The 26560-nt window shown below is 29.6% G+C and overlaps 1 protein-coding gene across 1 annotated transcript in view; it reads left to right on the top strand.

Moving 5' to 3' along the window:
* The window catches only part of LOC107455310 (uncharacterized), a 142023-nt gene that overhangs the window by 99705 nt on the left and 15758 nt on the right, over window positions 1-26560 (top strand). Inside the window, exons 2-5 of the mRNA XM_016072820.4 lie at window positions 8020-8106; window positions 12522-12593; window positions 14364-14444; window positions 20062-20142. Of these exons, the coding sequence (XP_015928306.2) occupies window positions 8020-8106; window positions 12522-12593; window positions 14364-14444; window positions 20062-20142 (321 nt within the window). The remainder of the gene's footprint in view (window positions 1-8019; window positions 8107-12521; window positions 12594-14363; window positions 14445-20061; window positions 20143-26560) is intronic.

Here is a 26560-nt window from a genome sequence, read left to right on the forward strand (position 1 = left end):
TTTCGTATCTAAAAGCCCTTAAAGGTGCTTTTTTTATTGAGTGTTTTTAAAATGTGCTTAATATTCCCTTTTTCAAAATGAGATTTTTCCTTTACCACGTTGATTTTCACTTCGAATTATGCAAAAAGACACCGTTCACTTTGTTCTACTCAACGTTTTCACAATTAATGAAATCCCAATCTATTTCGGCGTATTGTCAGTCTGTAACGTATGAAAACGCCATTCGTTTTACATGATTCAAAATTTCATGGTTTTTGACAACTGTTTTTGACAATTGTCAAAATCAATGCCAATTTTTTTTTTTGACATGATGGTTGAAACAAGATAAAACCGTCAATTGTCAAAAACTTTCTAACCCTGCCGAATTATGATATTTTTTTGAAGTGCTTAAAAATATTTTTTGAGTGCTTGAAAAGTACTTAAAAGGTGCTTATTTTTTGTTGAATAATTTGGCTACGCACCCTGAAGCAATAACTTTTCGCATTTTATAATAACCAAAAATTAAGTAAAAAATTGGAAAAAATTTTAAGATAATGTTGCAATGGTTGGTAATCGTGCAAAATCATTGATTAATTATTAACCAGAATAGAATTGGAAACAAAGTTTCTGTCATATAATTTTTTGAGTGCTTGAAAAGTGCTTAAAAGGTGATTATTTTTTGTTGAATAATTTGGCTACGCACCCTGAAAAACTTTTATATATATATATATATAGTATTTAGTTTTAATTTATGTAAATCAGATTTTTTTTTCAGTTCTTTTAGTCACTTCAGTAAAATTTTACTTATAGTTAACTTGGTAGCTGTGAATGTCATATGCTGTTACGTTAACCCCGTATTGTGGAATTTTATATTGTGGAATTTTCCAAGAAATTCATTCGCCCGTATCGGGAGCGCTCGAGTTTAACTCAAGGCAATTTAAATTCCGTAGTTTCGAAGATCGTGTGTTTACCAATTTCTTTTCAGAACTAAAATAAACAAAATTTTTATTTATCTTTAGCTAGCTTTGAATAAGATATCATTTTTTAAACATTCTTATTTCTATTCTATTACGTCAAATTCGAATTATGTTTTGCTTTGGAACATTTTGAACAATCGTTCTTAGCTCAAAGAAAATATTCCATCTGCGTTGCATTAAAAATAAAATAAAAACATTTAAATGTATTAAATAATATATAGTTAAAATTCTCTATCATGTTACTTTAATTGCATTAGGATATTTATCGGAATATTTTAAATAAAAAGAAAGAGTACAAATTTCAACAATTCGGTTGAATATTCAGTACTGAGCTACAGTTTAATTCATGATTAGTAATTTGTGAAAATAATTGATCATTTGTAACCGTTTTCAGGTCAGTTAGAAGCAGCAATTTGGCAAATGATTATTTTTGATCTTCAGTTATCCCCTATGTTACATTAACTTTATCTTTCATAACCAGGGGTCTGTTTAGAAGAAATTTGGGTCCGTTAACGGACCCTTCACAAAATATCTTTTCATAAAAACGGACCCTTCATAAAATATTTTAACTTAAAAACGGACCCGTCACAAAATATTTNTTTATCGGAATATTTTAAATAAAAAGAAAGAGTACAAGTTTCAACAATTCGGTTTTATATTCAGTACTGAGCTACAGTTTAATTCATGATTAGTAATTTGTGAAAATAATTAATCATTTGTAACCGTTTTCAGGTCAGTTAGAAGCAGCAATTTAGCAAGTGATTATTTTTGATCTTCAGTCATCCCCTATGTTACATTAACTTTATCTTTCATAACATTAATGTCCTTGAAATTGTTATTTGAATAGATTAGAAAGCTTTTACATTCAAATAATTAGCGCAATTTAACAACTGTTGATGTAAATTAACGTGTTAAACAAAAAATATATTTAGACACTTCATTTAAAAATTGAAATAATATAATAAAAGTACTTCTTCTTCTTCAGGAGCGCAACAGCCCTTTCCAGGCCTTGGCTGCCTCAACAGCACGCCTTCTCCAGCTCCCTCTGTCCATGGCAACTCCCCTCCAGTTCTTAAGTTTTAGGACTTTGAGGTCATTTTCGGTGTCGTTGAGCCATCGAGTTGGTGGTCTACCTCATGAGCGGGACCCCTGAGGGTTCTTGAAGGTGGCAATTTTTACAGGGCTATCTTCAGAGCCTCTCCAGATATGGCCGAGTCATCTTAGTCGGTTGTTTCGGATTATCTGCATAATTTGAGGATGTTTATAGAGCCCATAAAGTTCAAAGTTATACCGTGTTTGCCAACATCCCCCCTCTGGTATGGCACCAAAGATAGTTCTAAGTATCTTTCTTTCAAACGTTTCTATCGGGCGTTGGACGTCAAGGTTTAAAGTGCAGGTTTCGTTTCCGTATAGCAAGACAGGCAGAATGAGTGTCTTATATAATTTTAGTTTTGTTTTTCGGCTAATAAAATTCGATCTTAGTTGACTTTTTAGTCCAAAAAAACATTTGTCGGCCATATTGATTCTATTGTCAAAAGTACTTCTAAAAAATAATTTTATCTAGTCTCAATTGATATGTTTGGTGAATTTTTTCTGAATGAGGACGGTTTCTCAATTTATAACTTAAAATTATCTTGACATTTCTGATGTAAACAATATTGGTAATTCCATTATAATTTTATACTTAAGCACATGATAGAAAATCCATCTCTCCGCTATAAGTAAATTAAATTGTTAAACTTTCTAGAAGAAACAAAAACCCAATATTATCAAAAATGCTACACTATATAAAAGTTTTTTTTAATTTTTTTTATTTTAATATATATCCGTCGTTGAACAGCAGATCCAATTTTTTTGATTTACAACTGCTAATGTTCAACTCCGTAGCCTTGTAATTTTGAACCTATCCAAAAGATAAGAAAACTCCTGGATAATATCCCCTGAAGTATTGATTTGTTATGGGAACATGGAGGACTTTGCGACTCGACAGATTTAACGTGCATCAGTCACCATTTACTACACGGAGAGTCTTCGACTGGCGGGGATCGAGTATAAAATGGTTTCTCAAAACTAAACAAAAAAATTTGTCCAATATAGTTCTCAAATAAATATAGTTGAATTTGAAACCAAATGTATTCAAAAATGAAACAGCATATACTTATTTTTGAGCAAAAGGCATAATCTCAAAAGTGATGTGGAGGAGAAAATGTGTAAGAGAGATGTTCGCTGTCTACCGGAAAGACTCAAACCGTTCTAACTACCACAGCTCAGTGGGCCAGCATCCAAGGTTTCGTGGCCAAAATTTGGGGGGTTTTATGTGCAGGTAAACTGAATTCATAGTTTAAATTTTGAAATGCACTAAAAATTCCCAAAAAAACAAAATGGCGGCTGAAATATGGCGAGCAAAAATAACAGAAATAATATAGTACGTTTAAATACTTAAATATAGCAATGAAAATATAATAATTTTCGTAATTTTATGTTAAAAATGAAAAGCAAATTATATTTCCGGAGTAATACTAGAAAATAACGCGAATTAATTGCGAAATAACGCGTAAACATTAAGAAGAAATTTTTTTTTTTTGTTTTTCGGTATATTTAGTCCACCTTTGCAATACGGGCAAAATGAGGCAGGTTTTTTCGAAAAAAGAAACATCAAAGAAGACAACAAAAAAAGTTTAGCTAATTACCTCGGGGAACTTTTTGGAACTAAGTTTCGAAAGTCATTCAAACATTGTAAAATGTGAAATGATTAGATATAAACTATAAGTTTGTCAAGAGTATTAACTAATCCAACAAATTGAAAAATTGTACTATAATTTCAGACTAATTACTCTGATAAAAATGTAACAGTAAGGTGAAATTCCTATATATATTTCTGAAATAAAAATTTAAAATCATTCAAAAAAAAACTTTTTTTAGCATATTTCTCATTACATTGTACTCTCGTAGGTTCAGAAAGGTTCTCGTAGGTTCATAATAATGTTTGGAATGATTATGAATACTTAATTTGGGCTATATTAAAACTGCCTACACATATTTTAGTTGAAAATTTAATTTTTGACTTTTGNACAAAAAAAAGTTTAGCTAATTACCTCGGGGAACTTTTTGGAACTAAGTTTCGAAAGTCATTCAAACATTGTAAAATGTGAAATAAGATATAAACTATAAGTTTGTCAAGAGTATTAACTAATCCAACAAATTGAAAAATTGTACTATAATTTCAGACTAATTATTCTGATAAAAATGTAACAGTAAGATGAAATTCCTATATATATTTCTGAACTAAAAATTTAAAAGTTACGTTCAAAAAAAACTTTTTTTAGCATATTTCTCATTGCATTGTACTCTCGTAGGTTCAGAAAGTAAATAATAATGTTTTGAATGATTATGAATACTTAATTTGGGCTATATTAAAACTGCCTACACATGTTTTAGTTGAAAATTTAATTTTTAACTTTTAGCCAAAGATCATGGTCTTCTGGCCCACAGTGCACAGTTAGATAGCTTTGAATAGTCAACCACCGCTATGACACTTCATAATGTACTCATTTCCAATTTTAATGGTTGCAATTTTGAAAGCCTGATCCCAAAAGCTTAGTCAGGATATTGATAATTTAATTTAACTTTTTGCTTATTTCACTTAATATTAAAAAACTTTAAAGCGAATGGAATGTATTTCATTGTGTATCATTGCGGCGGTCCTAAATAAAGCGTCCTACTCCCTGGAGTAGTGTCTACAACTATGGTGGTTTGAGCATCCTACTACGATACCGGAGGTTCTTGATTCGAATCCTGCCTGCAGCCAATGAACTTATCTCTCACACATATTTCTCCCTCCACATCACTCTGCAGACTAAACATTTTTGCTCAAAAGTGAATATATGCTGTTTCAGTTTTGAATACATTGGGTTTTCAAATTCAGCCATATTTGCTTTGGAGCAGTTTTTCAAGGGATTATTGTGAAATAGATACATATTTTTTTTCTCCAAAAGCAGAAGGAGAGCGTTCTCCCTCCAATGAGGTAAACCGGGTTCGAATTCCAGCAATGGCTGGTCGATACGAATTCCGCATCCGGCATGCACCGACCACACTGCGCTGACGTAATATATCCTCAGTGGTAGACGGATCAGAAGTTAGAAACCCCTGGTCTTCAGACTAAGAGTGGGAGGCTTTCGTGGTTTTCCTCTCAAGGTAACGCAAATGCGGGTTAGCTCCATCAAAAAGTTCCCCACGAAGGCAAATTTCTCCCAATACTCGATCCAGGAATTGCCGTGTCTTTTGGATTGGGTTCAAAATTACAAGGCTACGGAGATGAATATTAGTAGTCGTAAACCCATAAAATTGAGTCGGCTGTTCAACGATGCTATAAAATAAAATAGTTTCTTTTCATAGTGTATTATTCAAAAAAAATCAAAGCTCAAGTATATATTCAACCTTCTTGTATTTGATAAAAAATTTTAATGAATATAAATTGCCCCATTTCTTAAACAACTTTAGATCACGACCGTTCAAAATGCTGTTGTTGTTGTTGTTGTTACTTATGCGACTTGCCAATGCAAGCAAGCTATGGGAAATCATAGTGAATTTTTTAAAACAGAGGACGCGTTTCTTATTTTTCAGTGACGCCATCTATGACCAAGAATACGACTTCAGCCACATACACGTCACAACTCGTTTTATAGCGAGGACCCATTACTACAGCATTCATCACACAAATTCACAACATTCCTACAGCATTCATCACAAAAAACATCCACAAATCATAATTTTGACCTGAACCAAAGAACGATCAATTTACAATTCAGTACCCCCAGAGGTATTGATTCGCTTGGAGGATTGTGTGACCCCGAAAGATTTTATGTGCGAGATTCCTCGGCCAGCAGGATTCGATGTCGCGAACACGAACCCAATGTCCTATCAGCCAAGCTATCTCGGCTTTTTAAAAATGTGCTAAGTATAATTTAACCCTGCAGACGGCAAGTTCCTTTCATTGTGAAAAAAAAACCGCTTGGAAGAAATTAGTCTTTTCTAACCTAAGTTGAGAAAAATTCTATTTAAAACAGAAATATTAAATTAAAATTTTAAACAGAAATATTAAATTAAAATTAAAATTTTAAACATTTCAAGATGAACAGCTTCAATCTTGTAATCAAGTATTAATAATAGTATTTATTTCAGGGTCATTTGATACGTCATTATTAAACAAAGTGTAAATGAAAAGAAAAAACTGCAGAGAGAAGTACATTTAATATGATTAAAAAAAAGCAACAGCAGTTTCGTTAATTGTTTTATACGAGGGAGTTTTGTTGAATTTAATAATTATATAAAGAACTAAAGTGAAATATTGTAATCAAATTACATATTCACAATTACGAATAGCATATTAATGATCATAACCAATTGCTGTTCAGTATGAATACTAAAAATAATTTAGATAGTATGGTAAATATATTTTTTAATATCAAATATCAATAGATATTTTTAAATCACATTTAATTTTACATAAAAAAAAATTATAAAATTTTAATCAATTGTATTTTATAAAATAAACTCAATAGTTTTAACTCACTTAATACTGATTTTTTATTTTCAAACTAATGATCATATAAAATTAAAAAGCATTTGAAAAAATGGCAAACAATGTTAATGCTTTTTTATTATTTGAACTGAAAATTGTGAAAAAATTCATGAACATACAGCGTGCATTTTGAACTTTATAGTATTTATTTTCAAAAATAAAACTTGTAAACTTTCTTGTATATAAAATAAAACTTGCAAATAAGACATGTAATGTAAATATTATTTCAAATCAAAAGGTTATTTATTCCCAATTCCAGGTTTAGAATATTTTGCTTTCAATTTACAAACATTTTAACTTGATGGTGAAAAAATTGTTCTTTTTATTGTTAAATAATATCGGTTTTTTCAACCAAAAAAAAGGAAAATTATTTAAAAACAAAACTACTATCTGAACTAACTAAAAAATTCATTGGCCTTAAAAATTGTATTGAAAATTTAACATATTTTCTTAATTAATATTTTTGTAAATAATATTTTAAATTTTTATTTATTTATTTTTTTGAAAGTTATCAGAATTATCGTATACGGAATATTCATTAAGGTAAAACTAATAAAAGTACACATAATTTATCTAGAAAAAGTTTTGTACAGTTTTATTAAAGATTCTATAAAATAAGGAGTAATTCATAATAAATTATTATAATAGGTTTCATAGATTTTAAAATTCTGTATAAAACTAGTACATAATATAAAAATAATTATTTTGTAAAAGAAAACTAAATTAATAATTATTTTTACTTTTTTGAGCTATATTAAATTTCATTTGTTTCATAACTATTATTCTAAGTTATTAAAAATTTGTTTCGGCCATTTTTAGTTTCTTCCATTTTGTCCAATTTCTGTTTTTCTACTTTCTTCCAGTGTTCTGAAAGAAATATGTTTCTTTTTGACTAAATTCCAATCCTTATTTAACCCTTACTTTTTTAAGGTAGTATAGCAGTGGAAGAAATTATTCCATTGAAATAATTCAAACTTAAACTTGTAGCAGAAATAATTTCTTGCGTTGTATTTATTCAAAATATTTTAATGAACAGTCGTGATGGCTCAGGCGATAGAGCGTTCGCCTTCTAATCAGGAGAACAAGGTTCGAATCCCAGTGATGGCTAGTCAATACAAATTCCGCATCCGGCTTGCGCTGATTACAGTGTTGACGTAAAATATCCTAAGTGGTAGACGAATCACGGGTTAGATTTTTGCCGTCAGGCTAACCGTTTAAGTTTTTCGTGGTTTTCTTCCCCGTGTAACGCAAATGTGGGTTACTTCAAAAAAATTCCACCACGAAGGCAAATTTCTCCAATGCTTGATCCAGGAGTGAGTTCCCTTGTCTTCCGGATCAGGTTCAAAATTACGAGGCTACGGAGTTAACATTAGTAGTCGTAAACCCCAAAATGGGGTTGGCTGTTCAACGACGGTTATAAATAAATTGCCGTTAGATATCTTACACTTAATTCTTACAAATTCTATTTTTACTACTTTTTAGATACTCTTAGAACAAGTCCTTCTCCATTAGACATGACATCTGTATCATATTCCTCTTGCTCAAATAACACTGGATTTCCTTCATCAAGTGAGTGTTTTGTTTTTTGCCATTTAGTGTATACTATGTATTTCACTTATGTATTATAAATTATGTGCGTGATCATAATGATTTCATATACAAAGGTTTTAACCCACACAATACTTATTTTTCAGAAAATAATTGTTTAAGTTATAAGATTATAGTTTCTTCAAATAGACCATATTAGAGCGTATTAATATGATGCTGGTCCCTCTTTTGCATCGATGATAGCCTGCACACGTCTGGGAAGACTTTCCATCAGTTTTTGATTGGTGGCCATAGGAATTGACTTCCAGGCTTCCATCACAGCTGAAGTGAGTGCTTGCAGTGAGGAGGGTCGATTTGGCTGGCAGCGTAATCTGCGCTCTAATTTCTTCCAAAAGGTGCTCTATGTGATTTAGATCGAGGTACTGAGAAGAACAGACCAGTTTTTGAGCACCCATTTCGTCAAACCAAGTTCGTGCAAGCCTCGATGTGTGAATGGAGCAGTTATCCTGCTGGAAGAGAAATGGGCCTTCCCCGAAATATAGCCATAGAGTTTGGAGTGCAGCATTGTCCAGAATGTCCACATACGTCTCAGAGTTCATGTATCCAACCACAGGAACCAACGAACACAGGCCAAACCACAAGAAACACCCCCACACCATTTCCACCACTATAACAACCAGTTGTCTGGATACTTTTGACTAGATAGTGTAGATTGCCAATATAGTTACTTCTTATAACAGGGTGCGTAGCGTTTTTAAAAAGTGCTTAAAGGTGCTTATTTCCGATTTTTGTTTTTTAAAAGCGTTTAATTTTTCCTTTTTCCAAATGAGATTTTTCTATTACTATGTTGATTTTCGCTTCAAATTATGCAAAAAGACACAGTTCACATTGTTCTATTCAACGTTTTCACAATTAATTCTACCCCTATCAGGAGTCTGTTTAGAAGAAATTTGGGTCTGTTAACGGACCCTTCACAAAATGTCTTTTCATAAAAACGAACCCTTCACAAAATGTTTTAACTTAAAAAAGGACCCTTCACAAAATAATTTATCTTTTAATCCGACCCTACACAAATTTGTTTATCTTCATTATTTTTTTGTTAATCGAATAAACCCTTCCCAGGAAGGGAGGGGGGGAAGAAAGACAAATGTAAAGGAACTAAGTTTTGTCTTTGTCAGATGCTTCTTCCTTTATTCGGCCGAAATGAATATTCTGCTTTAAGCAGTATAAGCTAAATACCAAATATTTGTATGTTGCATCTCTAATTTAGTAGCAGCATTTGCTGTTTATTTTTTAAAATGTAATTTTTTTAATTGTAATTTTACAGTGTTGAGCATAATCTTGTATGTCTTTACAATTTTAAAACTCTTTGAAAAAGTTTTTTGCAATAATAGGACCCTATTTGCACAAATTTACGAAAGCAGGACCCTGGTTGAAAGAATGTGACTTAACGTTTATTTTAAATTCACAAATTACGAGTAATTATTTCACAATTTTACAAAAACGGACCTTTCACAAAATGTCTGGACAGACCCCTGCCTATCTATTTCGGCGTTTGTCAGTCCGTATCGTATGAAAACGCCATTCGTTTTACATGATTCTAAATTTCATGATTTTTGACAAATGTTAAAAACAACGACAAAAAGTTTTTTTTTTTGACATGACGGTTAAAGCAAGATAAAANTAAAATTTAATTTTTTTAATTATAATTTTACAGTTTTAAGCATAATCTTGTAGATCTTTACAATTTAAAAATTCCTTGAAAAAGTTTTTTTTGCAATAACAGACCCTATTTGCACCAATTCTCAAAAGCGGACCCTGGTTGAAAGAATGTGACTTAACGTTTATTTTATATTCACAAATTACGAGTAATTTTTTCACAATTTTACAAAAACGGACCTTTCACAAAATGTCTGGACAGACCCCTGCCGAACTATTTCGGCGTTTGTCAGTCCGTATTGTATGAAAACGCCATTCGTTTTACATGATTCAAAATTTCATGATTTTTAACAAATGTTAAAAACAATGCCATTTTTTTTTTTTTTTTTTTTTTTTTTTTTTTTTTTTTTTTTTTTACATGACGTTTAAAACGAGATAAAACCGTCGATTGTCAAAAACTGCCCAACCCTTCCTAATTATATTTTTTTAGTGCTTAAAAATATTTTTGAGTGCTTGAAAAGTGCTTAAAAGGTGCTTATTTTTGTTGAATAATTTGACTACGCACCCTGTATAAGATATTTATTTACGTAAGCACAGAAGCAAATTTTCGGAATTTTTTATGAATAAGATTATATCAAATATAAACATTCACTTTGACTTTTAAATACTCTAATAGGTCATACATTAAGGGGAAAATGCCCAACATTTGTGTTTTAAATTAATAAGGGTCACTAAACTTCAATATTGGTATCAGAAAATTTAGGTTTACTTTAAAAGGTTACACGTTATTTTCTATCTTGAATTTCATTATTCGAAGCGGAGAATGCTTCATAATTTTGAAGAAAATTATGGGCATCATGAATTAAATCAGAAAAAATTGGTAAAATTTAAGGAGCAGTTGTTACTTGATATTCTAAGGTCAATTAAGCCTTTCCTCGAAAACAAGTAATGTACTGTTTTTGTTTCGGGACATTTCATGTGTTTGTTTTCTTTATTTTTACTAATTCCTTTCTGTACTAGAGAAGTTGAATAATTAGCAAAAAAAAGTTCCTCATTTATTTTACTTCCAGTTGTTTTAAAATTAATTTACTAAATTTTATTACTATCAAAAATGTCCAAATTTCGTCTAATGGTTATAGTTTATCTGTTAAATTTCAAAAAACTTTTTTATGTAATTATTTCTGAAATTTTGATTTTTTTGGGATTCTATTGAGAATTCATTAATAAAACAAGGCTTAAGATTGTGTTATTTCTAAGATTTTAATGTTTAAAACTTATCTAACCCCATGCCTTAATTATACCATTGTAATTCATAATAATTGAACGAGCACCATCAGCAGTCATTTCAATTTATCAATCAATGAATTTCTTGTTTGTATCATTCTAAATTGTAAGTAACATCTATAAATTATAGTTAATTAATCGGAACTTTCTTATAATTTTATTGAGAACATTTTTAAATGCAGTATTCTTGTTTAGTATTATAAAAGGCATCAGTTCAATTTATTATAAGTACATTAATCAACACATAATTAATTCAAGAAATTTGTCAAGATGTACATTTAAAAGTGTTTTTTATGGGGTGAAGAGAGTAATTAGTCAGGCTATTTTAGGGTGGGTATTAAATAACCTTGCTGCAAAAACCTTTTACTCTAGCGTATTTTGGTAGGAAATACTTGGGTATACCGCAAATCATGTTGCAAAACCAAAAACTTTGCATGAAAAATAATGAAGCAAATAAATTAGTTTTTTTTATTTTAATTCCTTTTTTTCATTTTTAATTAATTTAAATTTATTATTTGAACATATAAACTTCCATTTTAAACGAAATTATCATCAAAATTTTAGTAAAAAATATGTTCAGAAAAATGGCCTATGTTTTTAAAAAAAATGCAATTATTGAAAAATACATCTTGTTACTTGTTAGTTGTTCTAAAGAAGTATTCCCTCTGCTATTGTTTTTCCCCATAAAATTTAAACGATACTAAAAAGATTTGATACGATTTGAACCTAGATTAACAAAAATAAACAGTTGAAAGATATTTCAGCCAAAATTAATGTTCATACCATTTTATTTTAACCAACAGTTACTACTACCNAAATAGAAAATACGTAATCGTAAATTTTCATAGCTAGCTTTGCTTTTAAAAAAAAAAATTTTGAAATTTTTGTTTGTTGCAAGATATTTCACATAAGAACTCGTACCCCCGCTAAGCTGCTCTCGTACCCCTGGGGGTACGCGTACCACACTTTGGGAAACACTGACCTAGATTAACGAAAATAAACAGTTGAAAGATATTTCAGCCAAAATTAATGTTCATACCATTTTATTTTAACCAACAGTTACTACTACCATTTACGTAAGTTATCTAGTTACCAAAAATATTAACGAAGTAGTGCAAGGCAAAATTTTAACTAAATCCGCACATCCTATACTTGAAAGTTAGTTATTCCATGAACAGATTTCATTTGCACAGATATTAGCAAGGCTTAAAATTAATGGTAGTCCGGTTCAAGACAAGTAAACTTCCACTCGGACCACCCTAAAATATTTATTGGTGGTTCACCGCACCAACTATTGATGTAAAAGGCTAGTTAGCTTTTTTTTCTCGGTATAATGTTTGGGTCTATGTTTTTGTCTCAAAGTAACATATTTCTTAATAACTCTGACATAACACATTCTCCGTATTATAAAAATGAACTTTTTTTAAAAAAAACCTGCTTAGTATTAAAGATTTTTGTTTATAAAAAAACTAATATATTCTAAAATTCTTTAGGTTCCATGAGAACAGCCCCCTATCCTATAGCTTTATACCTTTGCTCAGGACGAGAGAAATATGGAGATGAGCGTAAGTTTACTCAAATATTGTTAGTTAAATACACAAAGAAACAGCATTACTGTTATTGCAGCAGATAATTGTTAATTTCGGAATTCTTATATTCTCTTCGAAATTGTTTTATTGATGGCACGACATTCCTTACGATGATTTTGCCGAATTTTAATGCAATTAAATTTCTCATGCCCAATCATATGTCAGCTGATTTTATTTTTTGTAACAAATATCATCAAGTTTTATATGCAATATTTCAAGCTGAATTGTTTTCCTTGTTCTTTTCCATAAGTATCAAAATATTTTATGCTTCTGAAGTTTTTAAGAAATAATCTTTTTACCCTTTTTCAAAAGATTGTTAAAATGTATACTTAAGATATGTTTTGCCTCAATAACTTATGTTTTAAATCTGTCGAGTCGCAAAAGTCCTCCATGTTCCCATAACAAATCAAAAAATCTGGGGATACTGGATTGGAGATAGATCGTTCTCGGATTCAGGTCAAAATTACGATCTGTGGATGTATGAATGGGTCTGCCATATAAACGGGTGCGACGTATGGTGTGGCAGAAGTGGAACTCTTGGCTATAGATGGCGCCACTGTAAAACAAGAAACGCGCACTCTGCCTTAAATTTGCTCGGTTTCACCAAGCAGGCTTGCACGTGTGGCAAGTTCCATTAGAAACAACAACTTATGTTTATCTTGATTGGACTCACAGGAGAAATTTGGGTCCTTTAACGAATCCTACTTAAAAATTTTATCATCACAACGAACCTTTCTTTCACAAAATAGTTTACCGTATAAACAGACCCTGCAAATTATTATGTCTGAAAACGGATTCTTCATTTTTTTTTCTCCCGCCATTTTAAAAATCGGTCCTTCACATATCTGTGTTTATCTTAAAAATTAATTAGTGTTTTTTTTTTCAAAATAATTAATAATTGAAAATTTGCGGAAATTATGCTTAATTATCTTATTTTCCTTCTTGAAGTTAAAATTCCTTTAAAAACAAATCTAAAATTTCTAAGTCTTAGATGTAGTATACACGGGTAATATTTTTTTATCTCTCAGCAACGTATGTATATAGTCTTATTAATAAATAAAATTAAAAAAAAAATTTTATCTTTTCACCCTCAGTTTCTTTGGTTTTTATATTTTATGTATCGTTTTATTTAATTTACATCTCTAACTGAAATCAATCTAATGCAATAGCGATTCGTATTTATTATTGGAAATACTAATATGTTGTATTGGAAATACTTATATTGGAAAAATTAATATTTTGTTTTTTTATGTGTTTTTTCTGTTATAATTTTACAGTGTTGGCTACAATTTTGTAATTATTTATAATTTAAGAGCTACAACTTCGTAAAGAACAACTGTTTTTTTGTAATTTTTGATGAAACCGAAACATGATATTATTTCAAATTGACAAAAAAGCGACACTAACTGAAAAATACCGATTTAATGTAATCTTAGATTTACTAAATAATGAGTAAATTTTTCGCAATTTCCTAAGAAAAAAGACATTTTTGAAAAGTCTGTTAATCCCTGATTTCACAGTGACTTAACTAAGAAACTAATTCAAATAGAAAATATTACTGGGATGTTATTTAATTGAAATCAGGAACTTCTCTTGATTTTTTTTTCTTTTGCAAATTAATGTTTTTATTACTACTAGATAAAAACAAATTTTTATTGTTATACTTTTTTTTGCTTTAAGCAGACATTTTATATCTCTGTTAATATTATTTTGAATAAATTTGCATCATCATTTATTCTTTTCTAGCGTGCCAACCTAAATCAACCCCTTCTCCAGCTTTAAGCTCTTCACAACTTTATACTCCATATTCAGAGTCAGAATCCTCAGGTAATATGTGTTTTACAAACTTTTAATTCATTTAATTTGATATTCACCATTTGAATCAATTAAAATTTTAATACTGTTTATGTCAAAAGTAAAAGTATCTCTTCTCGAAGTATGCCTATATAAAATTGAGCGTAAACATTCAAAACATGAATTGAATCCGTCTTAGCCGTATTGTGAATCAACGTGTTGTTATAATTAGGCCCGTGTAGTAAATGGTGACTGGTGCACCTTAAATCTGTTGGGTCACAAAGTCCTCCATGTTCCTATAACAAATCAATACCTCTGGGGGTACTGAATTGGAGATTGATCGTTCTCTGAATCAGATCAAAATTACTATATGCCGATGTATGAATGTTTCTGTCCTATAAATGGGTGCAACGTATGAGTGTAGCAGAAGTTTAATTCTTGGACACAGATGGCGCCACTGGAAAACAAGGACATCGCACCAATTGCCTGGCATACCCTACGAAAATTATAATTAGGAAAGTAGGAAAAACATGATAGGTTTAATTAAAGGATGGTTTGCCAATCATCTTTAAATTAAAACATCTATTTCAGGAATGAGCACCAATCAATTGGAATTACCAGCAGAATCTTGAATTTGTTATGTTTTTGTTTTTCCAGAATTTATTGAGAATAGAGTAACTGTTTTGGAGAATAGAGTAACTGTTTATAGGAATTACCAGCAGTTTTACCTATCATGCCAAGTCAAAGATTTTGACAGATGCCCTGTTAAGTATAAATGATACCCCGTATTAAAATGTTCTTTACAAAAAAAGGCATATAGGAGCAAATTTTTTTAAACTTCTTTGCGTTATAAAATTAATAAGTTTTTTGTAAAATTTTCTTATCGAAAATGAACTTTATAATTGATATAGCCTAAAAGTTAATAGATTCACCTGATTTGTTATGAAAATATGACAAGCATCACATTAAGTAAAAATGACATTAAAAAAGATCGAATTTTGGACCGCACTGCTGACTGAACTTTCGGTTTCTGAGTTTTTAAAATTAGTGTAACCAACCATTTATTGCCGTAATCAATCAATGTTTTTAAAAAATAGCATTTTTCTTCGGAATTACAAGGTGGCCACAGTCTTTAAAAATTTAAGACTGTCAAATATTTTATATCAGTATCGTAAATTATATTAGGCTTTAATTTCACGTTAATTTTAGGAATTGATTTGGTATTACAATTTTAAAGTAATTTTGGTCGATAATAATTAATTAAAACATTTTATGTCTCTGTCCATTTCTACCAATTTTTAATTTTTTTTAGAATAGGAGGGAATTTGATATTATATTATATAATTATTATATAATTTATTTGTAATGGTTATTATTATAGATAATTTATTTAAAAACTTGAAACCGAACCATTTAATCAGAAATTATGTAGAAGGACGGCTTTTTTTTTTTTTTTTTTTTTTTTTTTTTTTTTTTTTTNTTTTCTTATTTTTTCAGGGGGAAAAAACATAGTTTTTACCCCCAAGATAAGTAGATTTGTTAGAGTTTTTCCCTGAAAAGATCCTATTTCACCCGGAGTTAAATAGAGATTTTTTAATATAATCTATCTATCTATATATATATCAAAATTCTCCATATGAATAAAAAAAAAAGCAGGGTGCTTTCTCATAGAAAAAGGCACTATGAGTTTAGCCTGATACCGTTCGATTTCTGGCCCACGAACTGCCACTGGTTAGTATTCCATTGACTTATATTGTATTAATACAACTAAAAGTATATTTTGAATACTCTTAAAATGTTCTGTTAGTCAGAAAGAGATTTTCCTTCGGTATATAAATCGGTAGCAAAAAACCAAAGTCGCTTGCAGTGCTAACGACAGAAGACGAAGATTTAATATGAATGTAAAAATTGTAATGCGGTTTTGTATGTCGACCCTTGTTTTAACATATATCTTACTGCGAACTAGATTCAGAGGAAAACATAAAAATATTTCAATTATTAATGCATATGCACCTAGTGATGACAGTTATGATGAAGAGAAACGAACACTGTTCAGTTATTTACAGGATAGTAAAGATAGTATTAATTCAAAAGACCTATTGATGATCTGAATGCTAAAGTTGGATCAGAGAACTACGGAATTGAATGTATAATGGGGAGACATGGACTGAGAAGGAAGAATGAAAATGGGGAGCAATTTATCGATTTTTGTATCACTAACAATTTATGCATTGCAGGAACAATGTTTTAACACAAAAATATCCTTAAGGCTACAGAAGAAATAATGCTATTGATCAAGATTTAATGTCGTGAAATTTAAGACCAAGATAGTAAGCCAAGAATTTAAATTGAGCTTGGAAAATGGTTTTCAAATCACTTAAACGACATAGAAATAAATGAAGAATGGAAAGAAATAAAATAGATTTATATGGAAAGTGCTGAAGAGATTATTAGAAAGAAGAAATTAGATGATAAAGAGTGTATTTTTGAAAAGACCACGAACTTTGTTTGCGAAAGACGCGAAATAAGACGAAAAATAATCAAAAAAAAACTTGTTTGAAATTTAACCAGAACATTGGGAGGATTATAAGAGAAAAAATAAAGAATGTAAGATAAGTGCAAGACAAGATAAAAGGAAATATTACGAATATCTGGCCACATCAGCTGAAGAAACAGATAGAAACAATGACTCAAAAAGGCCCGATGAAATTAGTGGAAAGAGACGAGTAATTGAGTGACCAATTAAGAACAAAAAGGGTTTAAAACTTACATCAAAAGAAGACCTAACCAGAAGGTTGGTTGATTATTTACAGGAAATCTTCAGCAGACCAAATCCTGCTGTTTTGGAAGAATATTCCGGAAGAAGCACCCAGATAATTAGACATAAAGACCTCCAACCCTGCTTGAGGTGTTGTAGCAAACAATAAAATTGCATAAATGTGGGAAAGCTGTGGGCAGCGATAACCTACCTGGTGACTTTTTCAATGCATGTTCAAATACTGCAATCAAAGTTTTAACTGACTTGTTTAATAAAATCATGAAGAACAAAGAGTGGCTTAATGACTGGGGTGAAAGTCTGCTGATAAAACTACCAAAAAAGGTGATTTGATGATGTGTAACAACTAGAGAGAAATCACTTTGTTAAATGTATGTAGCAAAATTTTCACTAGAATATTGCTGGAAGAAATTTAAAAAAAGCAATTGACAAAGGCAGGTTTCAGAGCTAATAGATCATGTGTCGACCACATTGCGACTTTAAGGATTATAGTCGAACAATCAACAATATTGAATGGAAATCAACAATACATTTAAACTTCATAGATTTTGAAAAAACTTTCGTTGTTTTACGCAGAGAAACACTATGGAAACTTTTGAAGTACTATGAAATCTCTTGTAAATATTATCAGAAATATATATAAAAATTACATTATACGAGTTATCCATGCCGGCCAACTATCGGAATCTTTCAAGGTTGATTCCGATGTTAAGTAGGGTTGTATACTTTCTCCAACAATCTTTTTAATTGCTATTAATTGGATTGTGAGTATAGTAGCAGGGAATAAAAGGGGTATAAGATGGAATCTTACGGAATATCTTTCTGGTCTTGATTTTGCAGACGACTTATGTTTACTGACCAACCAACAAACACCCTACAAGACATGCAAACAAACACAAAAATTTTAAACGTTGAGGCAAAGGAAATGGAGCTCATTATCAACCAAATTTAAACAGAAATTTTGAAAATTAATCCTAAACAATTGAATAATATGTTTTTAGAAAATAATGAACTTGAGAAGGTAAGCAGTTTTACGTATCTTGGAAGTATAATTAACAACAAAAGAGAAATTGATGAAGATTTACTAAATAGATTAAACAAGATCCAAAACAGTTACTCTATTCTCAATAAATTCTGGAAAAACAAAAACATAACAAATTCAACAAATATTAGAATTTTCAATACTTATGTTAAATCTTCCCTACTATATGGATCTGAGACATGGTCCTGCAATAAAAATAACATGAAAAAACTTCAAGTATTTATTAACTGTTTAAGAAGAATATTGTGTACCAAGTGGTTCAATAAAATTTTTAATTCGGAAATCCTTAGAAAAGCCAAACAGAAACCGATTGATCTGGAAATTAAGAAATGAAAATGAATTGGTCATATTCTACGTAAACCTGAAAATTTTAAAGTTTTTGATTGGAACCCTCAGGGCGATAGAAAAAGAGGAAGACCTAAAAATACTTGGCTAAAGACGATTGTAAACGCATGGAAAAAAATAGGAAAGACATAGGAGAGGCGAAATAACTGGCCAAAAATAGAGGGAGATGAAAAGCTATGATATTAAATTGACATTAAAAACCATTAACAGAGTAAAACTTCAAAACGAATGAAACAAACGTGATTATAGAATCGATGTTTGTTGTTATAAATAGAATCACGCATCGAACATTGATAACTGAATAAATAAAATATTTAAAAAAAACTTGGTATATAAATATTTTTTTAATTTTGTTACTATATCATTTATTGTAGTATGTGTAATTCTTTTAAAAATATAAATCTTTAAAAGTCTGCCATTTAATTATGCTAACCCTGTATTTTAGAATTCTAATCACATCTGAAGCTGTGAATACAGGGTTATTCATAATTCCCTCCGGGGTTTCGAAGCGTTATAGTAAAAAAACGAAGACGAATATGGCAAAAAAGAACATATGAAATTATTCCGAAAGTATTCAAGTTTTAATTTAAGCAGTTGCCGGTATATGACAGTAACATGTACCACTGAAGCCAGTTGTAGTAAAGAAAAATGGCGTTTACAGGCGGAGGGAATTATGAATAACCCTGTATACTTTCGTAACTACTGTTTCAGATGTAATACCGCATGACAAAATAAACTGAAATAAAATTTAATATGAATTATTTTTACAGTAACTATATTGTAGTAATAACGTGTGTGTCGTGTAGTTTCATTCATTGCGGAAGTTAATTGAAAGCAAAATACCATTTTTTTAAGGACTGTACATCCCTATACATAAAGCCTATAGTGTTGGAATGTTTTCATCTCACAGGCTATTTACACTGCGATTGGTTGTAATAATTGACGCCTGACTCTCATTTAAAACAAATTTAATAAAAAAGTTGAGTTATGTTTTTTTCTAAAAATCCTAAATAATAAATTAAAATACAATGATGTGAATGTAAATTGCACGATATAAAGTAAAAAAGATAGCCGACTGGCCTGTGTAGGGGTTAGGAAACTGTCCTTGCAGCAGAAAGGTTCTGGGTTCGAATCACGGCAAGGCATGGATGTTCTTTCCTTCTCTGTACTATCTGTCATTATTGTGGGAGCAACGTTGACCCACCTAATGTGGTGCCCCTGAAAGAGAGGCCAACAAATCTGCCCTGTAAATGCCTTAAGTGACGAAAAATGTTAACACAGGTGGGCATTGGGAAAAAAAAGTAAAAAGAATATTAGAACCAAAATTTTTTAATGAAAATTGTATGTTTTTTTTAACCCTGATAAAGATATTTTTAAAAAAATTTTCATTACTTAAAAATTTTATGACATAGCATATGTTTTTATATCGTCTTTTAAAAATCTATTTGATTCCTTAATAAAACATATTTTCGTATTTTATTTTATAGGTTCTTTTAAATCTACTCCACCTTTTCCTTTTTCCCCACAGTTTTCAAATTATTCTCCTCGTTCAGAAGTTACTGATTCAGGTAATTTTTTGCTTTATCTACAATATAGTTTATTAGATATAAACTGTTATCTCTTAATATCTATTAGTCTTTAACTTTGATTGAACCCCCAATAAAATGTTATTATGTTGTATTATCTTAGGGGTCCCAACCTGTTTGTTATCGCACGACAACCCTCAGAACTACTTGATCAGCACTTTTCAGATCATTTCCCTCGCTCATTGATACAAATACAACGAAAATAAAAACATTTTTACTGTATAATTACTCCAAAAATAACAGGAAATTTAAACAAAGTAAGATGGGTTGTTTATCTTCAGCCGTAAGAGTACGTGGCTGAACTGCTAATTGTTTTCGTTAAACTAAATTACACGGCAAAAAAAAATTTCAACTTTGACATCAAATAATTAAAAATCTTTAATTATTTGATGCTACGCCCTATGCTCGCTAGCGTTCACCAAACCTCTGAACTGCTTGTGCAGGGTTCTTTTTACAACGTTTCGCTTGTTTATTTCACATACCTTTCAACTGAAGTAACGTGGCTCATTATAAATGCAATCAACCAAATTTTAAGAAAAAATCTCGTAGCCGTCATGCTACAGATTTCCATGAAAATTTCTTGTATGAAAAGTTCTTAATTAAAAAAATGGCAAAATTAATTTTTTAGAATTTTTGGACGAAAGCTACGATTAGAGGTTCATTTTAAAGTTTAACTGTATCTAAAAAAATGGCTTGTGGCTCGTACGTTTAAAATGTCTATTACTTTTTAATTTATGAGATTATAGTAAGAAAAAAGGTCAATACTCTATATTAAGCTATTGAAGTGTAGAAAATATCGATATAATTTTTTTTAAATTTTTATTAAAAAGTTTTTTGAGGAATCTTTTTTATTTAGTTATTTATTTTTTTTTTTTTTTGTTAAATTGAAGAAATTGTTACATTTTGAAATTTTTTTTAAAGAAATTTTCATAATGCTAAAAAGTTTATTGACCCAATTTTTTATGTTAAGCGTTTTATTTTTCATATAAAATACTCAAGAAAGTGTTTTTTATTCCAGTAATGAACAAAATAAAAATTTAGTTTTTAGCCAAAATATTTCAAGATTTGTTTATGATACAAAAACAGAGTTTCTTAACCTCAATTTTTTCACATACTATTAAATATTAAACACCATCTTGGTTTTTTTGTAATGAAAAATGTAACATTTTAAAAGAACAAATTAAATAAAAAAAAATTTATACGATAAAAAAATCTTGGAAGCTTTTTGGCTAAACACCACTTCGTATTTTTTGACATTTCCAAAAACAAAAAAAAAAACAAAAAACGTTCCTGATTTTCTATATTGAAAAATAGGACAATTAACATTATGAAAAAAATACTATCGTCAACAAACTAATTTCAATAAAAAATCTTGAAGTATTTTGACTAAATACCTCGTTTTATTTTTCTTAAAACGAAGAATACCCTCTTGATGTTCTCATGTAGAAAATATGATATTTAACATTATGAAAACAAAATTAAGGTGGTGAAAGTTATTACTTCTTTGTAAAAAATTCTTGAAATTTCCCCAAAATGTTTTTTGAAATATTTTTAAATACTTATATTTGCAACATTTATAGCGTGATTGCATAGTGTTGACTTTTTTCTTTCTAATTACACCAAAATTAAGAATATTTGCTCAATTTCAAAATGGCCAAATATTATAGTTTTGGTCCAAAAATTCTGGAAAAAAAAAATATTTTCGACGTTTTTTTATCTAGAACTTTTTTACAAAATATTTTCATAAAAATCGATGATGTGACGGCAACGCCCATTGATCTATTTCACTGAGAGTTTGTGCCGTGTATGTTAAAAAATTCCTGATAAAAATTAAATAATTAAATAAATAAAATGTAAATAATTAAAACCCAAAAATTATAAATTTAAATAGAATGGACATTATTTTGATTTATTTTTCAATAACTTATTCTTTTAATTTTCCCATAAGTATTTAAATAAGTTTAAATTATTTATAATTATTTCCCATTATTAAGTAATTAAATGGAACAAAAAAGCAAAAAAAGAAAAAGAAATTAAAAATTTTTTTTTTATTTATAAAATCACAAAATACAGCACTGTAAATAGTCTGACATCATACACACCAGTCAGTTTAACGAAGTGGGAAACCGAAAAAAAAAGTAAATGAGAATTCTAAAAATTCTCTATATTATACAAATATTGTCATCGATTCTTCCGTAATAAAAATATTCCAATAGTAATCTCACTGGCTCATTGATTAGATTATATATCAACTCACCCATTCATTTATTTGCTAATTTAATGATCCTTATAATTTGAAGTATCATTCATTTCCTGGTCTATTGAATCTCGTATTTCCGATTTATTAATTTGCTTATTTTACTGATTCCCTGACCTGCTGATTATTCATTAATTTGCCCACCGATTCCCTATGTTACTGTTCTTTTTTATTCATTGATGTACTCATTTATCGATTTGCTCATTATTTTTATTCTATACCTAGAGTTCAATTTTATGTGAATTTCGCTTTATTTCTGTCTAATAAATGTAATAAAAGCACTTTTACTATGATATTTACGGTATCTTTCCTAACCTCCGTAGTAAAAACGCAAAAGGATTAGTAAGGAAGCGAAACGCTTGTAGTCACTTAGTATATTTACTGGATATTAGGTTTAAAAACGAATTTTGGTTTTTTACGATAATTAATACAACGGAGAAAAAAAAACGGAAATTTTAAATAATTTTAACAATCAAATTGCTAGTATCATGTAAAAACATTAACAACGTTTTTACTATTTCATTTTATGATTAAAAAAAAATTGCTTGGAACATTTAAGCACACCTTGCAGAAAGAAGAGTGTATGCAGGGTTACCACAGGCGTTTAATTTCGGCATGAGGCGACTATTGCAACTTTTTTTTGCCTGAAAAGGCTAAAAAAGCAACTATTTTCATGAGAAGGAGACTAATGAGAAACCTTTCTGTACTCCTAGCGATGTTTTTTAGCATAAATTAGGTTGAAAACTCTGCGGTCCACGGGAGCTTCTAAACTCTCTGATTTTTTTTTCTTCTTAAAAAATAAAAAAAGTTGAAAATTTTGAATAGCGACTCCATTGTAAGTCTATTTTGGTTCTCGATTCAACGGTTATTCAACGGTTATTGCTAGGAAATTCCGTATAATTTTAAAAAAAAAAAAAAAAAAAAAAAAAAAAAAAAAAAAAAAAAAAAAAAAAANAAAAAAAAAAAAAAAAAACAGTTTTTAATACGATCTTACGATGAGTGAATTTTGAATTTGAGTAATCACTTTTCACAATCAATTATTGATAAAAAGGAAATTTATCTTAGAAAAAGTATGTTTTTTTTATTGAAAAAGTATTTTTTGAATGAGTTTTAGTAATTAAATTTCTGCAAACTTACTAATTTTTTTTTTATTGAAAAAGTTAGGGATAGAACACTAAAGTTCATATAAAAATTATTATATTGGCCACCAACTTGACTAAATGGATCATGGCATATGCTAATTAAGTCATTTAATAAAATTTTTTTCATATTTTTGTTCTTATTTAGGTAACTATTTTCATAGTTTTCGGGAACTATATTCATGCTTTAGGCTACTAAAAGCAACTATTTTGTTTATTTTTTTCTGTGGCAAGCCTGCGCATGGGAAATTAATTTAATAAAGAACACCTGTAAATGCTAATTATGCTATAACAGGAGTTTCCAACTGGCGGCCCGAGGGCCGCATCCGGCCCGCGAAGCCTTTTTTGTGGCCCGCGAACTAAAATATATTAGTTGTCATTTTTTTGATGAAACTTTTCGTAAAAAATCTTTATGGGTTTAAAATACTTTTCTCATTAATAAAAACCTAATTTCTTCGTTTTTGTGAAATTTAACATACCAACGGTCAACGGGGCAAAAAAATTGATTTCTCAGGTTGTAACATTTGTAAATTTTAAATTTAGTATGTAAATATTTATTCCCTGGTGGTTACAGCAGGCAAACCTCAATTTTCTCATTAAACATTTTGTGTGCTATTATTTAAGTTTTAATACCAACCTTTTTGAAGTTTTATATCTTAACAATTAGATATCTGTTGCACATTAATTGTTTAATACATAGGTGCACATTAAAGTTATTGTAGCCAGAATTTTTATTATTTTTTTAATATTTTTAAGAATATTATTAATAACAATTAAATATTTTTAAAAATCTACTTCTTATTTTAATTTGTAATTCAATACTTTTGTTTTAATCCTTTTACTCCTTCATGGCACTTTTAAGAAAAGAACGATTTTACCTATACTACGAGGTGTAAATCTTTTAGCTATTATAGAGTTTGTTGATTTTTAACCCCATTTTAATGTCTAACTATTGGAAATTTTTTTTTTTTTTTTTACTAAAAAATTCTTTCTCATATATTAAATGTTATTTTAATAAGAAAGTTCATAGAATAATCCTCATGATGATTTTTTAAAATACATTAAGTTTCGAAACTCTAACTAAAATCATTACAAAATTTATTAATATTTTAAGCCAAATTAGTTAATTATTTATAAGCAAATGAGGCCATTTTATTTCATGAAACAAGTAGTGATGCAAAACGCGATATTTAATTCTGGAGAAAATAAGAAGAGTGGTTTTTATTTTATGCCTGACTAACATTGAAAGCTCTTTTTATATTTATTACATTTTCATTCTTCATATTCTCCATGCATATTGTCCTGTTCGTCGTATTTGCGGCAAATTGTTCCCAATCAACAATCATTATCGCTATTTACAAACACTCGCTGCATTTAACATTCCAAGAAATCTAACGAAATAAATTGGAATGAAAAGCGGGGGTCGTTGAAACAATACCTTATACTAGTTAATTTTTTATTTTATTTAACTTTTAACCATCGAGTACAATAGGCAGAGCTGCAAAAACCGGTCTCTTACTTTTGATATTTCAGAATGATGCATGTTATTAGGATATTTTAAATTCTCCCCTTGCTTTAACTGTTTAAAAGAAATGCTTGAAAAAGAAAGATTCGAATGGGGGCGTGTCCAGAAGCGTGGCTATAAAACCATCGGTCACATTCTAAAGTACCGTATCATAGCAAATAATGACTTGAAAATATAAAGCTAAATCAATTTTACGCCATACAGACGAAGGGTGACGACGACAATGAGAATATAATAGTGGTGTTGCTGGTTTTTCTGTGAAATAAACAAAATATCCTTACCTAAAAAATAAGTGCTACTGAAAATTCTTTTCTAGAAGATGTCTTCTTAGCTGGTTGGGGTGGAGTCTTGAGGCTTATATTTGCTCCCACAAATAATCGGTCTTTCTTTGTTTTAACGATTCGCTTGGCTAGTCTACTAGATATTATAGGTTCTGTACGTAGGAAGACAGTAAATACGTATTTATATTCCCTCTTTTTCGTACGCCTCTTTCAAGATTTAAAAAATACTTCTTCAGCACTTCGTCTGTCTACACTTCAAAGGTTGCGTCAAAAAACAAAAAAAAACTAAAATTATATTTAAAAAAAAAAAGAAAGAATATACGTTTTGAATATATAGTATAGATCACTAGTACATATAACTCAATATTATCAGGGGTCTGTTTAAAAGAAATTTGGGTCCGTTAACGGACCCTTCACAAAAAATCCTTTCATAGAAACGGACCCTTCACAAAATATTTTAACTTAAAAAAGGACTCTTCACAAAATAATTTATCTTTTAATCGGACCCTTCACAAATTTGTTTATCTTCATTATAGTTTTGTTAATCGAATAAACCCTTACCAGGATGGAAGGGGGGAAGAAAGACAGATATAAACGAACTAAATTTTGTCTTCGCGGCAGGCGTATTGACAAAACATACCGTAGATTGTAAAAGGGTTGGCGAAAATTTCTATCGGTGTTAAAGGAGCGTCTCGCAAATCGCCAAACAGCTGTGTGCTTATGTTTTTGTTTTGTTTTTGGTATCACGTATCTATCATTCACCAAGTTACATATGGGTGTGACATTTCAGAGTTTCAAATAAGCTGATCTTAATTAGATTCTTCTGCATTAAATGAAATATAAAGCGTATTTCTTTGTTATAGCTCCGACATAATCGTTTGTATTTGTTAACATAATTGTGTTTATTAGCGTTTTTTAGAAGGTCGTAATAAAACTAAGATAAAAAAATTATATATTATTACCACCATAGCCCCTTCTGTAATTTATAACTTTCATTAAATGTATTTCGAGTAGTGAACTTCTTTACCTAGTCATCCACTAATTAATATTAATAATTTCATAATAACCTCTAATCCTTAATAATGAAATGATTATTACAATAAAGTTTGTTTACTTAAAAGATTAAAAAAAATTTATTGATCAGCAGGGACTTTGTTACTAATTCTATATTCATTAATTAAACTTAATGGTTCTGCTC

Source organism: Parasteatoda tepidariorum, chromosome X1 (assembly GCF_043381705.1).
Source record: "Parasteatoda tepidariorum isolate YZ-2023 chromosome X1, CAS_Ptep_4.0, whole genome shotgun sequence".
Lineage (NCBI taxonomy): Eukaryota > Metazoa > Arthropoda > Arachnida > Araneae > Theridiidae > Parasteatoda > Parasteatoda tepidariorum.